At 36.3% G+C, this 16,794-nt stretch overlaps 1 protein-coding gene across 2 annotated transcripts in view; it reads right to left on the bottom strand.

The window, feature by feature from the left end:
• Nucleotides 1–2,295: 2,295 nt before the first annotated feature.
• Nucleotides 2,296–16,794, bottom strand: part of LOC102231182 (serine/threonine-protein phosphatase 2B catalytic subunit alpha isoform-like) — a 28,668-nt gene continuing 14,169 nt past the window's right edge. Inside the window, exons 7-14 of one of the 2 annotated variants that reach the window (XM_005805827.2) lie at nt 11,292–11,369; nt 11,064–11,158; nt 9,283–9,408; nt 7,805–7,882; nt 7,212–7,296; nt 6,897–6,994; nt 5,516–5,566; nt 2,296–3,233 (exon numbers count right to left, since the gene is read on the bottom strand). In XM_005805827.2, coding sequence (XP_005805884.1) covers nt 3,055–3,233; nt 5,516–5,566; nt 6,897–6,994; nt 7,212–7,296; nt 7,805–7,882; nt 9,283–9,408; nt 11,064–11,158; nt 11,292–11,369 — 790 coding nt within the window. In that variant the 3' untranslated portion in view covers nt 2,296–3,054. The remainder of the gene's footprint in view (nt 3,234–5,515; nt 5,567–6,896; nt 6,995–7,211; nt 7,297–7,804; nt 7,883–9,282; nt 9,409–11,063; nt 11,159–11,291; nt 11,370–16,794) is intronic. The other variant, XM_005805829.2, reaches the window with a different exon arrangement.

The following is a 16,794-nucleotide window of genomic DNA, read 5'->3' as shown; positions in this document are numbered from 1 at the left end:
CAATCAAAGGAAGCCTATTTATAAAATTTATAAAACAAGACAATACTACAAATATAATCCAAAAATAAATGAATTCAAGTTTACTATTTGAAACACAACTATCTATCACAATTATAATCTCACATAACAACTAGGAACTTAACTGCATGCATTGATGCGTTCCATACCATAGATGCTGTGTTAAGTCACTTTTTGTCCATCTTTACTTCACACACCTTTATCACTGAAAAGAAAAATGGCATCCAAACCAGGAAAACATTAATGAATGACAAAAAATTCAAGAAATTTGTTGCGAGGTGGGTATCAAAGATGTTTATCATTCCGACTTAGATATTTTACTCAGGATGTTTTCTACTCTAGAGGTACTCCAGACTGTGAAAGACTCACACACTGTTTGGGGATAGTGACTAATTGCATTTAGCTCACAGTGAGACTTTAGCTTTTATTTAATATCAAATCATCCAGTTTTGATCATGTTCTAGAGTAAAAACAAATGAAAAAAATATTTAGAAACCCCCCCAAAAGTTTGATTAAATAGTTGAAAACAAGAATTCAATTTTCAATGTTGGCTTGTTGTATACTTTTTTCATAAAGAAAGTAATACAGATTAGCTATATTCGTTCAATGATACATCTTTGCAAAATGAAAAGGCATTCTGCCAAAAACCTATGCTTTAAAGTCCTGCTAGGCTACTTCAGATATATAGTTTTAAAATGATCTTTTCTCATTTTTTCTCTATTTTTGAAAAAGAAAAAATCTGAGTCTACACAGGCTTTGGGATTCCAAACAAACTGCTGTAATATTTACACCAGGTCAGAAAGTGTCGAAAATGTCGGCAACCACAGAATCTACATTTCAAAGAAGGGCCTGAGCATGAATAAATCAGTGCTGGGTTAAAGATTTTCCAAAGCAACTGTAGTTTGTTAGCGTGGCCATTGCCCTCATCCCATTATGATTAATCAAAGGCTGTGAAATCCAAAGAACACCAGTACGGATGCTGTTTATGATTAACTGAAACATAACAATACCTATGTCTAGAACTTCCTTCCTTGTCACATTTTGCAAGCATAAAATCCAAAAATGTTTTGGAAAAGCAAAAGATGCAAAAATTCGCAGGACACTGAAGTCACTGTTTGTATTCTTGCTATTTCTTTAGCAAGAAGCAGGAAAGAAATAGCAGTTCATTAATATCTTGAAACCAAGGTATGTTTCAACATTCAACGTGACTTTTTGTTTCCTCTGAAAGCTGCGTTAATGCCGAAGGGAAGAAAGGTTATTGTTAGACAGAGATGAAGCTTTAATATCCTGAAAAAAACTATGATTTTTATAAGAATTTGTAAGGTGAAGTTGGTTTTTAACATGAAGCTGTCCTGATGGGAAATTAGGCATGGGCTGGTTATGTCTATTAAATTACGTCATGCATCCAAAATATGATGACTTTAAAACTGATTACCTTTTCCATCACACTGGTGGGATCGTTTAAAGTGAGATTAATAGAAGGAAAAGTGCCATAGTGGCAAGACTTTTCTCTGGCTCTTCAGGGAATAGCGTAATCAAAGCTGCTCATCCCCATCTGCTGCAGCCGCCATTCATGGGCTGGTTGAAAGAGGTACTACATTTTGTATACAAGATATCAAGTTGGGCAATTTGGGAATATTTAGTAAAAACCATGGTTTTCTCACTGCTAACAACATACTGTAAAGCAGGAGGCTGCAGCATTACTAACTAATCAGCTAACATTTACTTTTTATACTTCTGTTACTCAAAAACATAATTCTGTGCAATAAGCACTTACAAAGTAGACTGTTACATTTAAGAATCAAAGTAAATATAGCAAAAAAGTGATAAAAAAATATTAAACAATTTATTATTTCAGCAGCAGTAGGGATATTTGTTGCATTTGCTGTCTTACCAGGACTACAAATAAAAATAACCTTTCAGATAACTCTGATACATTTAGATTAGTGTCCCTGCCAAATAAACCAATTAAATTCAATTTTATTTTTTCAGTTTTTAAATTAGGGTAGTGTGATTAAAGTATGCAATATTGCTTAAAATCTTTGTGTGAATATTGTGAGAAGCTCAAACCAGCTCATGCCTATGTAAAATGCTCTTTTGGAAGAGGAGTGAATAACCATAAGACTGAGATTAAAAGGAGTAAAGGATATATTTTGAAGTCAAATCTCTTGTGTTTAATCTGGGGTGCTGAGGTAGCATCAGCAAACAGTGGGACTGCGTCTTCTAAATCATCTCTTCTTTTCCTCCAGGTTCTGTGATCCTGTAAGATGGCAGATGTCGAGGAGAGAAGGAATGCCGGAGGTTACTAAGACATATCCAAGGTGGATCTGGGTCTGCAGTGGATTTGTCCGTGACATGAGAACCCCGTCTTCTTTTTTTCTCAGCAGGTTGGCAGCATCTTACAACAAGGTAAATCAATAAATTTAAGTTCACCCGTAAGATGGCGTGCTGCAGAGTTCAAAGAGGTACATACATTTACATATTTGCGTCTCTTTTTCCTTTCTGTGTTGTCCCTCCCAAAGTGACGTGACCTAATACTAGCAAAAACAATAAGATAAAGTAGATAATTCTCCTTTTGATGCGCATTTGTGAGTGATTCATAATAAATACTTTATAAAACATTATGTGATATGGATACTGCACTCATGTCTTCTGTCAGGCCCTGCAATGAAGGAGCACACGTGTGTCAGCACTTGCAGCAAAATAACTCCCAACAATTCAGTCTGTAATCGAATTGAGAAAGGGAACTACAGTCGGACACAACTTCCAAAAGCACTTCTTTGCTGCAGCTTGTGGGTCTCTCTGTATCCCTGCCCCTTTGCTGTGAACCCCAGCTCCCCCCGCCCCCTAACAGTGCAAAGACATGCCGTCATGAAATAAATGACCTTTTCGCCCAGTGTTTAGATTTGCTGCAGGTTTCATGTTCGAGCGGTAGGCCTGTTAGATTTCTGTGTTCTGAGGCCTGAATTTCCCATTAAGCAAAGTCTTCCTGCATGACTGTAACAGCGGCACAGTTTCCGTGGCTCAGAGAACACATTACTGGATGTTGCTGTTGTCTTCTGTGCCGTTTGCCTCCGACATATTCATCTTGCCCATGGAGTGCCCCACGTGGTTCACCCCATCCTTGCGAGGTGGCATGCGCTCATTGATGCGGTCTAAGCCCTTAGCCTCCTCGAAGCTGGTGATCTTGTGCTGGGGGGAGAACCCACGAATAGCTGAAGAAGAGGAAAAACGCAGGGTTAGGGTTATGTTGCTCAACAATCTAAGAGTATTCCGCAAGTCGCGTACTGTGTCAGACAGTTTACATGCACCCATCATGGACTGCATTAGTTTTGTGCTTCTCATAGTTTATTTTGGACAATTAGTTTTCCATGGAGGCTTCATCACACAACATACAATTCTGATTGACTTTTACAAACAAGATCTAGCAAGAGGAAGCTGAAGAGTTTGGATGTATTCCTCTGTCTTATTTATTCCACATACTTTGTGCAATTTACCAGAACCTTTTGCAAGTGAAGCAGAAAGTTGAGGTTATTGTGTGGAATACGCTTAAAAGGCAGGCCCCTGCCAGGAAGTCAATCAATAAAAAAATTTGGTCAACCATTTTTTGTAAGAGGAGTTTCCAAATATTTGTCAAGATGAGCATGCAAACATTTGAGGTAATATGTATAATTGTAACAGAAAATCCAACATGAATTCAAACCTGTGGACTTAATTCTCCTTTTTATGTTGCTAAATGCTGGAATGTCCATCTAATATTAATAGATTGTTACGACAATCATGTCCATGATGAGTGAATGCAGACATCTGGTAGCCATTATAAGTGCAAGTTATAAAAAGCTATGATATGATATATGATATATCCCCTCATGTGCCCAAACATGTCATGATTTAATAGTGTTAGCTGCATCAAAAGTGTTATCACATCTAGGAGTGACAGTCAAGAATAATAATTACACTTCCCTTTGCTAATTTCCTTTACATTATATAGTCATCAATACCAATTGTGAGTCACTGCCTCATAAGCAATGTTTAAATTACAAAATAAAACTATGATCAAAGTTCTTTTTGCCAAGAAATAACACAGCTGTTACAATCCGAATATGAGTCAGTGTTCAATAAATAAAGTGACAATATAAAAACCCAGATTTACTATAAACTGACTGCAAACTATGATGAGTGAGATATTCTATGCAATTCTAGTAAAGAGAGGCAAAAAGGATGTATTTATAGGAAGAAGAGGAGACTTTTTTCTGCAGATCTTGATCTAAAATACGTACATACTGCCAGCACACCTTACACACATTTTACACATGTGTGACTCAATTTGGAGAAAATCTCAAATCATAAAAATGAACAGGTGATCTCAGAATTCAATTTGGCAGAAATAAAAAAAAAATGTTCACATATTTCTATAAACTTATTATTATTATTATTATTATTACTTTATTTATTTACAATTGAATTTATTAAATCAAATACAGTCTGTAAAGTCTTTGTATCTGAACTATTTCCCAAAAACCATTTAAAACAGGCTTTGATTATTTTTCTTGTTCTAGCAACACATTGTAGACCAGATGGAGGACATTTATAACCCTAACCAATAAGCTTTTCTTATGAATCCCTTAACACTTTTTTTTTCGCTTTGCAGAGTTTTAATTTATAATAAACATTCTTTAATACATTAAATAACTATATGTTTTTTATTTAGTGGTTTTCCCTAATTTCCTCCTGTTCCACATATTGTTCTGTAAGCTATAAGCTTCTCTATTTTGGTAGCAGCATTTTATGATGACTGGAGCTTTGTTTAGCGCACACATAACTTTTCCGTTCCATCCATCCTCGAGCGAACAGACCTAACAGTTTCTGTTCTGTTCGTTATGACCACAAATGCATTTAATTTGAATTTCGTGTGATAGAACAAATGTCCGCCATTACTGAGAAGTGACAAGATGATGATACTTGGTTTTCATTTGGTGCTTGTGACGCTCTTTCTATGCTACTGTTCTTTAACATTTAATATTTTAGAGGCTTTCACATAATTTAGGAAATTATGCTATCAAAAAGTGGATTTCTGAATGTAAGTGGGTTTCGTTTAGCAATCTAAAAGTTTAAAAATTTTATGACATTTTTCATAAAATTATAATAAAATACAATGATATTTGAGGGTACAATACTTTTGGAAAGCAAGTTATTCAACAGATATTATTAATCTTGAGAACAGTTTCTAATGTAGCTTCTCCCCATTAGAAAGTAATTAAAATCTACTCTATGATGATTTTTGCTTTATTTACATAAAATCAACAAGTATTATTCAGAAAAAAGAATTTTTTTCTTATGTTTTAACTCTATTTGAATGAACTTCACAATAAGTTGGAGCTCTATGAACATAGAAGAGCTAAGCGTGGACTTTATATTGTTTCAACTATTGTCTAGAAATATTTTATAGCAGGATACCCTGATATTAAAGCAGTGGGACAAGGAGCACCAGTTTTACCTTCTCTGTCCTCATCATGCGTCTCGATGGCTTCAATGGCTTCAATGGTGGCTGAAGGGGGGAGGAGGGGAGCAGGTTACTCCTGATAAAGCCATGCAAATGTACAATGCAGCCCCAGGGAGAAGGCGACTCATGTTATTTGGCCAGATGAGCTGTAAATGTTCACTGTTATTGAAGCCAAACTCAGAGGAGCGCCATGCATTAAAACTGAGTTAGTGTCAATCTTGGGTTAGAAAGTTTTCATGAAAAGTCACACAAATAGATCCACAAAGAGAGACACAGAAATGAGATGATGGAAAGTGCGGGGGCTGAGATGACAAACAAAGATGTGAGAGCATCTGAATTACTTTTAATGCTTTGCACGGCTTAAGGAGGTAGTACTTGTTTCTGCATGTCTGATGAAACAATTTATACCATTGCTTAGGAAGGTCCTTATCTGAGTAAACTCACCTGGTCCTCCTGATAAAAGCTGTTACAACTCTCAAAACATTTTACCATTTACCACTTTTCCAATCATTGAAAACACAATACATAAGCACTTTATGCTACATTCTAGGTGTGGAAGTTGCTACAATGTTAAGAGAACCCAAAGAAAACATTGATCCTAGTTGCATTTCATCCAAGTTGTTGAAATCAGCTCTCATTAACTCAGTCGTGTGATAAAAATTGCATCTGCATCCTCTTCTACTTTGCACATGGTTCTGTGCGGCGAGTTGTGTGATTGGCCTGGAGTTTGTTGCCGTGTTTTATGCCGAAATGCACTACGACATCAGTGTTGATATTTCGTTTTAACTGGTCAGCTTCCACTCTCCTGTTTTTGCATCCGCAAGACGCATGAATACTTTTGAGGAATGTTTATCAGATGTGGAATTATGTGCATTTGTATGATTCTGCACTAAATGACTACAAAGTCAGTCAAACATTGTTCTCCATGGAGGAGGCTGTATGCAGTGGCATTCTCTCTGTGAGTGATTTGTAAAAGCAAAATGAAGGATGCATGGGGGGAGTGGACACCCAGGAGAATAGAGGCATGACGCAGTTGATAAGGTGCGGCTACAAGTAAGATACTGACAGCAAATAACTTTGTCACAGAACCCTACTTACAAAAATCCATACTACACATTAGCTGCTGAAAATAGGCAGCAGAAAACTCAAACCCATAAAGTTTGGATTAATATATCATTGGAAGATCCAACAAGAGACTAAAACAGCATTTATTGGCTGCTCTTTATTTAAGGGAGTTTGGAGAAAGAGACAGATAGAAAAACAGAAAAAGGCAATGGAAGAGATGAGAATGCTGATGAGTACAAGAACGAACCGAAAACAAAGAGAGAGAACCAGTGTTGGAAAAAAAAAGACTAAGGCCGAGCCTTCTGCTCACCACTCTGCAGTGTCTGTCTGCCTCCAGAGAGAACCCCACTTGGCAACATGCCAGTGGGCGTCAGGCCCTTAAGCGTCAACACATTTTCACTCTCCTCTCTGCAGGAAGAACAGAAACAAGCAAGCAGGTCAGAAAGCTATGCTGAACCCAGATCAGACTGGAGAAAAAACACTTTGCCCTCACTTTCCCCACTCACAAACACACACACACACGCCCGCACACATACAGAACAGAACTTATATAATGTCTGTGTTTCAAGATGTACACTACAATCATATCTCCATTTACTAACACACTCTTCAACAAAACGTCTACCTGAGAACTGAGAACATTTTGGCCATTTTTCCAATAGCACGGATCTTGTTTCTGATCACCTCTTTGCGAGCCGCGGCTGCATTGGCTGCAAACAAACACAGGTAACCCATCCACAGCGATTATAGACACACACTATAACAATGCTCTATTTTTTTCTTATTATGTCGGTTTTGAGAAATGTATTTTTTTTTCCAAGTCAAAATGAAATTATATGTTCTTGGATGTGAAATGTCTAGAGACGCATCAATCAGTAAGACAGAAATCAGAATTTGACACTTTGGTTGACTGACAGATCAAACACTGAAAGCTTTTTATTCATTAAATACATTAAAAAATAAACAAGCATTTTTTTGTGTATGACAAAAAACAGGTAAGTATGACCCTCAATAACAATTAATCAGTAATTTTTGAAAAAAGCACTCCATGCCTTCCTTGTAACATGCAGCTTTAAAACACACCATCCTAAATAACTGCTGAGCTGTTTCCCTTTCTGAACAGCGACGTGCGCAGATCTAGGTCAACCCTGAACCCACAATGTACCCGTGAGAAATATAAAAGATGAATTATGAAACATTCTTCTTTAAACTTCTCACCATCAAATATCTCATCTTCATCATTCATGAGTTCATCATCAGAGCAGATGCTTAACACATTCACCAACATTTCAGTGACTGTGGAGGAAAAAGCGGACAGGAAACAGGTAGTCACAGAGCGGTGCAGAAAACAAATCAGGGCGTCTGACAGTGTCTATAAGAATTAGTCACCTTCCTGGATGTTTTGCCATTTTTATTGCTTTGACAAAATAAGTAATTGTATAAATATTCAACCCCTTCAAAGTGTCTGACTTAATTCAACAGTGGTCTGGTCAATTGGTCCTATTAGTCTCACAATAAGTGGAATGGAGATTACCTCAGCATAAAAACACCTGGTTCTGGAAGCCACTCACTGGTTAATCAGTATTCTTGGCTAGCATTACAGCATGAAGACAAAAGAAATAAGCAAATCAGAGAAAAGGGTTACTGAAAAGTATATGTTAGGGGAAGGATACAAAAATAAATCTCTATGCCACTTAACATCCTCTGGAGTTCAGTTCAATCCATCATCAAGAAATGGAAAGGATACGGTCCATGTGTAAATCTGCCTAGATCAGCCTGTCCTCACAAACTGACTGAACCGTGCAAAAAAAAAAAAAAAAGACTAGAAAGAGGTCAACAGGTCACCTCTGACAGAGTCACAGATGGGAGAGACTCTGAGTCCAACAATTGTTGCCAGTCCAAGCTTTCTGGGACAACCCACTATGGAAGGAAACTCATAATGGAGCTTTTGGGCCATCAGACAAGATGCTACTTACATCACCACAAACATTCTTACTGTGTGAAGCATGATGATGGGAATAACTCTTGAAAAAGTAGAAAGTAAAATGGATTTATCAAAATATAGAGAAATTCTAGATGACAATTTGTTTTTATCTTCAAGAGAACTACAGCTTAAGAGAACATTTATCCGGGCCTGTGTTAAGAAGGTCCAACTCTTAAATGTTTCCCTGGTTCAACAAGCCTCCTCATGTTCTTCAGAGACTTGCTAAAGACCAGACTCTCATTATTTGACCCATTATTTGCTGAAGCAGATACACATCTAAAACCTGCAGGACACCAGGCCTCAAGGACTCACAAAACAGTGAATTGAAGCATCCAGCTAAAGCCTTGCAGAAATGGTTTGAAGACAACAAGCTGGACATTCTGGAGTGGCCAAGTCAAAATCCAGATTTCACTCTGCTAGAGAACTTGTGGCAAAGCTTGACCGGGGTCGATCCCCATGTACATCCTCAAATGTGCATCTAATGACTTGAGAGGGAGGGATATCTGTGCATCTAATTATATTATGTTTTTATTTACCTGTTATTATTTAGTAGAAATCTGTTTTCACTTGACAGTTAAGGGGCTTTTTTTTCTCAAAAAAGCCAAACTTTGTTGATCACAAGTGATTTCTACAAGCAATAAAAAGGGTAAAGCATCCAATGGGGCGGATACATTTTATAGAGCATCATAAAAGAGGCGAGGAAGGTTTCTACCTTTTTCTCCAACAAATGGCAGGGACCAAGTAAAGACATCCATGAAGTTGGGCAGCCAGTAGGGGTGTGGCGAGCAGTTGAACTGTCGAATGTTCATGACGTTATTTTCATATTTCAGTACAGCAGCTGTAAGGGAAGCAGCGAGAACAGGGGAGTAAAATGTTCCACTTAAACCCGACTCCTCCTTACAACCAACACAAGCTAAATGATTCTGTATGACATCCAGCTCGTTACATACAATCACAATCAAACTAAATCATACTGCATAAGACAAACGCCTGATTGTTAAGATTTGGTTATTTTTTTTTGTTTTAATGACATCTACATTTACTGCCATTGCTGATTAAAAAAAAGTGTAGAGTTTTTGTGAAAAAAAAAGAAAAAAGATTATGTTTACAGTCAGAGCCGCAAAAAACAACAGAAGCTGTGACAATTAGACCGGAAAAAGACACAAGATAACAGAGAGGATCACAAGGAAGATTCGGCTCCTGCAATAAAAGCTTAATTTATATCAAGGAATTTTTTAAAGGCACAGTTGTTGTATATTTAGATTTCAGGTCAAGAGAGTTATTCTTCTGCCTGCTTAACGCAATTGTATGTGGTCTATTGAGGCATAAGAAGTCTATCTTTTTAATTATGAATTCACAACTGCATGATAAGGTGATGACAAGATTAATAAAGCATTCTCTTTGAAGTAAAAGTAAATGTGAGTTTGCATCCGACAATTTGCGATCACAAACTAATCACTAACACTATCCCAGAAAGATATTGGCAAATGACACTCTGACGACAACACAACAATTAAATTAATATAGCCGACTCAAACTAACCCAGGTTTGAGCTGTTTGTAAGCAGTTAGTTAAAAATGCAATGAATTGGAGAAATAACATCACTTTTCTGGCATCGTTACTCTAAAATCTACCACAAAATCACAACTTTTTAAATGAAGTCATAGAATACTCTTCTACCTTCTTATAGATACAAGGCTCTGTTTACATTTAATATTATATATTGGAAGAAACACAAAGAGAAAAGAAAATGTAATATTCATCCACTAGGTGGCCTTGCTGAGGCCAGGGATTGCTGACACTGTTACATCAAGAGGCATAAAGCCACATGGAGATAGTCAGCAATGCTGACAGTCCCTCCCACGCTCCTCATCTCCCATAGCCCACGGCAACCAAGACACAGATCTGAGAGCACAAACAAACGGGGGCTCCCTGATGCTTTGTTATGCCTGTCCACAGCTAAATGCACTTATATTAACTCATACGCTTCAATTTGTTAGTTAAAATCATTTTCACGGAAAATCACAGGAAGTCTTGGTAATTATTTACAACTGACAGGGCTGCTTTTAGAGGATTCTCAAATGTCAGATTTCACTTTAGTGACACACAGTCCTGGAAAATTTAGCAAACAACTGTGAAATTGTGCAAAAAATAAAATCTGAACTGAAATGTATTTAAAAAAGCATGGGTACTTCAACTATAAGAGATGATTAATTAAGACACTTCTCTTTTACACCATTAGACTACTATTTTACAATTTTTTAATATAATTTAAAAGATATATGTTCTATTTCACCTTAGATAGTTGAATACATTATATGCATGAGGATGACACATTTAAAAGCTTCTTGTGATAGTGGGCCAATTTCTGTGACTCAAAAATCACCAAAAAGTGACTCTCTAATGTGCAGAAATAAGACAAAGGTTAATGTAATAAAAGGTACAAAGAAGCAACGAAAAGAAAAAACAGAAAATTAGAAAAAAAATTCTGACCTTTATTGTTGTAAACATCCAGGTAATTTGGCGCAGAGAAGATGGTTATGAGGGATGGGAATCCAGTTGTCTGACTTTTACGGTACATCCGGTAACTTCAGCATAGAAAGGAAGAAGTGAGGAAAAAACAGAAAGAAGCTAATTCAGAAATTAAAAATCAAGTTGGATTTGTCTTTAGTCAAGAATTGTTTTATAATTTTCGCAGACGTGCTTTGTGTTTCAACGTACCCAGCATCTTGTGCTTCATGTGCTCGGATAATTGATAATAGGTTATTGCTCTGTAGGAACTCACAAACAGCTGGATAACTGGAAAATAGAAGAAAACAATGGTGTTTAGGGATGTGACAGAAAAAAATCATTAAAAAGGATAAAAAAATCCTAGAAAATAGTATAAAGTTAAGACAGATATTTAACAGGCAGAATTTTTAAAAAATTGGCAAGAAAACATTCAAATATATTCAAACAAAACATTACACTCTTTCATTAAAGAATTTACTGGAGGGGAAGAGAGTAGTAGTGCTTTTGTCATAGCCTTCATTATTTCCTAAATGCATAAGCCCTCACCCAGGGGGTGAGGAAAAGATTTTAAATTAAATGTTTCAACTTTCAACTAAATCTGTGATATTTCAACTGATCAGCAGATAGACATGAGTGAAGGTTGCAGCAACTATGACAATGTCCAAAGTGTCTCCATGAAACATGTGAAAGATGGATTTAGCACTGTAATTAAAACTGTCAAATATGTGGCTGGTTATTGAAAAAGATGGAAAAAGTTGGGAGTGAGCACCTCTACATGTCCCATTACTGTTGTGCAGCTAAGCCTTACCCAGTAAAATACATGGACTAAATATGTGCAAGAAACTATTGAAAATTGTTCATTGTTACAGTTTCCCACATTTGGATCTATTTTACTTTTTGCATAATTTTTCTCTTAATGCACATTTGAAAAATATAGTGTTTGGTTTTATATATTCTATAAAGCCATCACTATTAGGTTAGTCATATTCAGTGGTCAAGAACAAGATGCAGCTGACATGAAGCAGTGGTGAGAGTATTAATTAGTTTATAGGCTTTAATTTAACATTAGCTAGACTTAAAGAAGCTTTCCCAGACATCATGCTACCTGATACACTACAGGGCACCTTCAGAAGTGTATGCATCTGCATGATAGAGCTTTTAAAGCTAATTGTAAAGAATCAAAAGCATATTATTATGTTACTTAATGCTAAAATGTATCTGTGAAGCTGCTCACTTCTAACCGGCTTTTTGCTTTAGGCTGACTCTTATTTATTATTATTTATTGATTTGTTCCTATTTATTTTAATTGCAAATTTGTTATTTTAAAAATGGTTTGTGATTTTTCTTAAGCTTTAAATAATCAAAAATATTTCCTTTTAATCTTCTACACATGTTTTTTGTGTGTCCTTGATCATTTTTATTGTCATTTGCTTTTCGCACTGGGTAATTTTTTTTTTTCTTTTTGCTGAAAGCGTCAAGCTTCATGCAGACAGAGAGACACCAGGACACCTAAAGCATAAAGAGCTCAAATGGAGGCACAAATAAGTAGCTAGTGACTTGTCTTCATCATAACAACATTAACAGTTAGATTGTTTTTCAGCAGGAGATTATGCTACTTTAATAAATAGATATTTTTTGTAAAAGGCTTTTCCAGCATCTTTAGGGCGAATTGAAATACTAGCTTAAATTTCCAGTCATTTAATTACTGTTTGCACTGATCATAATTCAGTGTTTCCAGATTAATGTGTCCTACTGTGAAGGCAAAGAATAAGAACACAAAAAGAAATGGAAATGCATTATGTATACACTGAGTAGTCATATTGGAATCTTCAATGCAAAACAGAATCACTAGATGTTAAAGCTATGATCAATCTTTGTTTCTGTGTGACACTAATTATAATTTCTTCAGTTCTTTTGTTTTACTCAATCATCATGCTCATTAAAGAAATGTATAGACTTTACTGACAGTTATTTAAGAGTGTCTCTAAATTCCTCATTTTTTCCAGCAGAATAAACCATACAATTACTGCATTTCGACTCATGAAATTTAAATTACATATCTAAATTGACTCAAACATAAAACTCCTAATACCATCAAGTTAAACCTTCTGAGTAATAAGCATCTTCTCCTGCTCTTCCGTGCAGTCACTGCCATCCATGGACCCATCAAACTTTCAGCGGTGTTTAAAATATTAAAGTGCTCCAAGGTTTATGCCGGAAGACAAACAAGGGGACTGCTGTGCCCTAAGCACCTAGCAAAACTGTGCCATCCTCCCCTTTTATTTAGGTCACATAGGTAACACTCCCTTGAGGAGAAAAATATGCTTTAAATTACATGCGTAGCTACGGAAACATGTTCTACGGTTTCCTCTGTGGCTGACATTTGAGTTTAACAACACAGCAAGATACTGCCCTCAAAAGAACGTTATATAACCGTTTCTATTAAAAAACATCTACAGCACATTTTAATATCAGACATAAGACTGAAACTCGCCTTGTTTCAAAATCTATAATAATATTCAAACGTAATCAAATATACATTAATATTTTAGTCACATTTTATTTGGTCAAACTACATTTATCGATTAATGCAAGGAAACACAGTATGGATTCAATAGCTGCCCTCCGATCATTCCTTTTCTCTCCTTTGTGAAAACGCACAATGATATGTGTTGGTGAGCCTGTGACTGAGAACGAGTGAGGAATCTGACAAGTGAGTATGAGCGAAAGAGACAGAGAGGGATGGAAGTGCTGCGTCGTGAGTGTGAAACTGAGAGTTTTTTTTTCCTTTTCTTTCACCTAAGATAATCCATCTGTGAGGCTGCTGGTCATCACACTCATTTTCCCCCAATATTAAAAAAATAAAATAAATAAATCTTCCCTACTTCATCTTGTTGTAACCACTGCACAAAAAAATTACATGTGAGCAAAGATAGAAAGCCAAGACGAAATGTAACCTAGACTTTAAGTCAGATTCTTAAAGTCTAACTTACGACTTTAAGAATCAGACTTAAAGTCAGATCCTGTTAGGTTTAACCACAGTGGTATCCTATCAAAAATGGATAATTTCGGGGCGTGCTGTGGTGGCACAGGGGTTTAGCACGCCCCACATTTGGAGGCCTTAGTCCTCGACACAGACGTTGCGGGTTCGACTCCTAGTCCCCATGACCTTTGCCTCATGTCTTCCCTCCTTCCTGTCTGCCTACTGTCGCAAAAATACGAGCCACTAGCGCCGCAAAAAAACTCTTCGGAGAAAAAAAAGGATCATTTTGACTTGGTCAAATTTGTTTTTAGGTTACAATAACAAGCTTAAATGGTGTTTAATTGTAACTTTAGAACAATTCAACTAGAACACAGTTGTGAGGTGGAAGAAAAATCTTATTCGGTTTCTATTTTTTATTAAAACATTTTAAAAACGTGGTTTGCATTTGCATCAACCTCAATCAATAAGGATGCAGAATGTTAGTGAAGAGCAATTTTTAAGTCATGTAACATATTCTTTAGATTTAGGGTTATAGTTTAACTGGGACATCTTAATATATTAATATGGTTTGATCTAAACTATTCCATTGTAGCATAGGCTACACTTTAACCTTAACTCCACAACCAGGTCTTTTGCAACCTCAATCAAGTTTTCTTCCAGCGTCTCCAGTGCGTTGCTCTCTCCATCCTTCTAGCAACTCTGACTGGCTTCCCAGATGCTGCTGAATTACCACTAATTCAGTAAATTCAGATTATCAGAGGTATTCAGTTTTATGGAGAACTGTTTGTATATTTTCAATTGATTTCCAACCCCAAAAAACTGCCTTTATGAAGTTGCTATCATAGCTTCCCTTGCCTTTATATACACTGTGTTTGAAACAGATTTTGTTTTTTGCATTTCTCTCAGTTCCCTACTAGCATTTGGTACTTTGTGCTGCATCCACACTGTACGGATGTTGAGAGTCATAATGATGGAGAGGTGTGTGTGAGAGTGAAGGCAGAACAAAGCCAGGGGGAGATAGATGACTATAATAGCAGCATCCTCCACACAAGTAGAGAACAATCCTCACTGAGTTCCCATCTCACTGAATACCAGTCGGCGACCATTTCGCTCTGGTGGAAGAGAGAGCGTTTTGTTTTATTCATCTAAGGCATCTGGATTGTTTTGATTGCTATTAACTAAGTACTTTGACTTTTAGGTTACCATTTTACTCATAATGGTGTCGTTTATGTTTGTGCTGGTCACAATGTCATGTTTTATTAAACTTAACCTTTTAAAATGATCATTGTATTATCTGTTAGCATGAGCTGGAATAGACAACGATTATTATTTTTATTATCCTTTCTATATGGAAAAAATCTAAACATGAATCACAAAAAAAACCTTACTCTTTAAACTGAGGATTTTTAAAGTGATTCTTTTGTAAGCCAACTCTGCAGCTGTGCTAACATAAATAGTAAGACAAAGATAGTAGCACAAGAAATATAAATTATATTTTCCCCCATAACAGTGCTAATGGTATTAGCATTTCAGTCTTCTGTAAAAAAAAAAAAAACTTAAATAAAAAGAGACATTTTGTGTTGAACTAAGTTGCTATATTATTCAGCCAACCACAAAATTATGTTCTGTGTCCAGAGAAGCTAATTTCTGAGAATAAAACCTGTTTTCCTTGAAGTAGCCGCACGTTTTCTGAAAAGAGAAAAACCCTGAGAAGAGTACACAACGCAATAACGGATAAAAATATTCACGGCTGTACTCATTGTTGTGTCTCTTGTGAAACTGCCAGAGGTACTTGCAAAAATCAGAGAAGATTAAATTTTAGCTGTATGATTGTATGATTTTTAGCAGTACACGCTGCCTGGACTGTAATCTCCCCTCTGAAGGAACCCAGGAAGTCTTTCAGATTTTTTCGGAGCAAATGTGGTTTAAGTTCTGAGCTTTCATTAAGAATATTTTCACTGTAATTGCCACCTAACCTCTTCTCCACCAGCTCCCTATCATCCCACAGCAACATCAGGTCAGACCTTACCTCTTATTATTTTGGCCTGACATGACTGATACAAATACTTTTGAGTCTCCTTTTTCCTGCCCATCCATTAAATCAGTCCATTTCCATATTGAGTCTTTATGAGCCTTTTGTTCTTTTAAGTTGTCTTGCAAGTGACGTCTATGAATAGATTATAATCTCAATATCTATTTTTAATCTCTAGTCACCATTTAGTCACCAGATATCGGTAAAAATTTTGATCTTATTTATATGCGGTTCTCTTCTTTGATTTTTGATGTTTTACTCAATCTATTTAGAGTAGAAATGATGCGTTCAAGAAAAACTGTGTAACCATAATTTAAGATAGTTCAATTTATTGTGAAGTGTGACCTGCAACTCTTAAGTGCTGCTGCAGACACAACAGCCACATGGGTCAAGTGACTGTGATCACTGTAGTATTTGGACTTTATCACAGGGATAAAGAGCAATGCAGGCTGATATATAAAATCTTTTAATATCCAGGGATCTTTATAGACCAGAGGCTGTTAACAGTTCTTAATATTGTGTTTATATTTACTGTGGTTTCTTAATAGTGACTACACAGATGTCCCTCAAACTGAACTCAGTATAAAAGGACTTCAGGGCATTTCAAAAGAAAAAATACTTAAGTTAACTAAGGCGTGTAGCTTTTTCACTGTAATTGATTCATTCGGATATTCAACATTAAGTGGTGTCAATCTTTT

The sequence above is a fragment of the Xiphophorus maculatus genome, chromosome 11, assembly GCF_002775205.1.
Source record: "Xiphophorus maculatus strain JP 163 A chromosome 11, X_maculatus-5.0-male, whole genome shotgun sequence".
NCBI lineage: Eukaryota > Metazoa > Chordata > Actinopteri > Cyprinodontiformes > Poeciliidae > Xiphophorus > Xiphophorus maculatus.
This window is presented reverse-complemented; position numbering and strand designations above follow the sequence as displayed.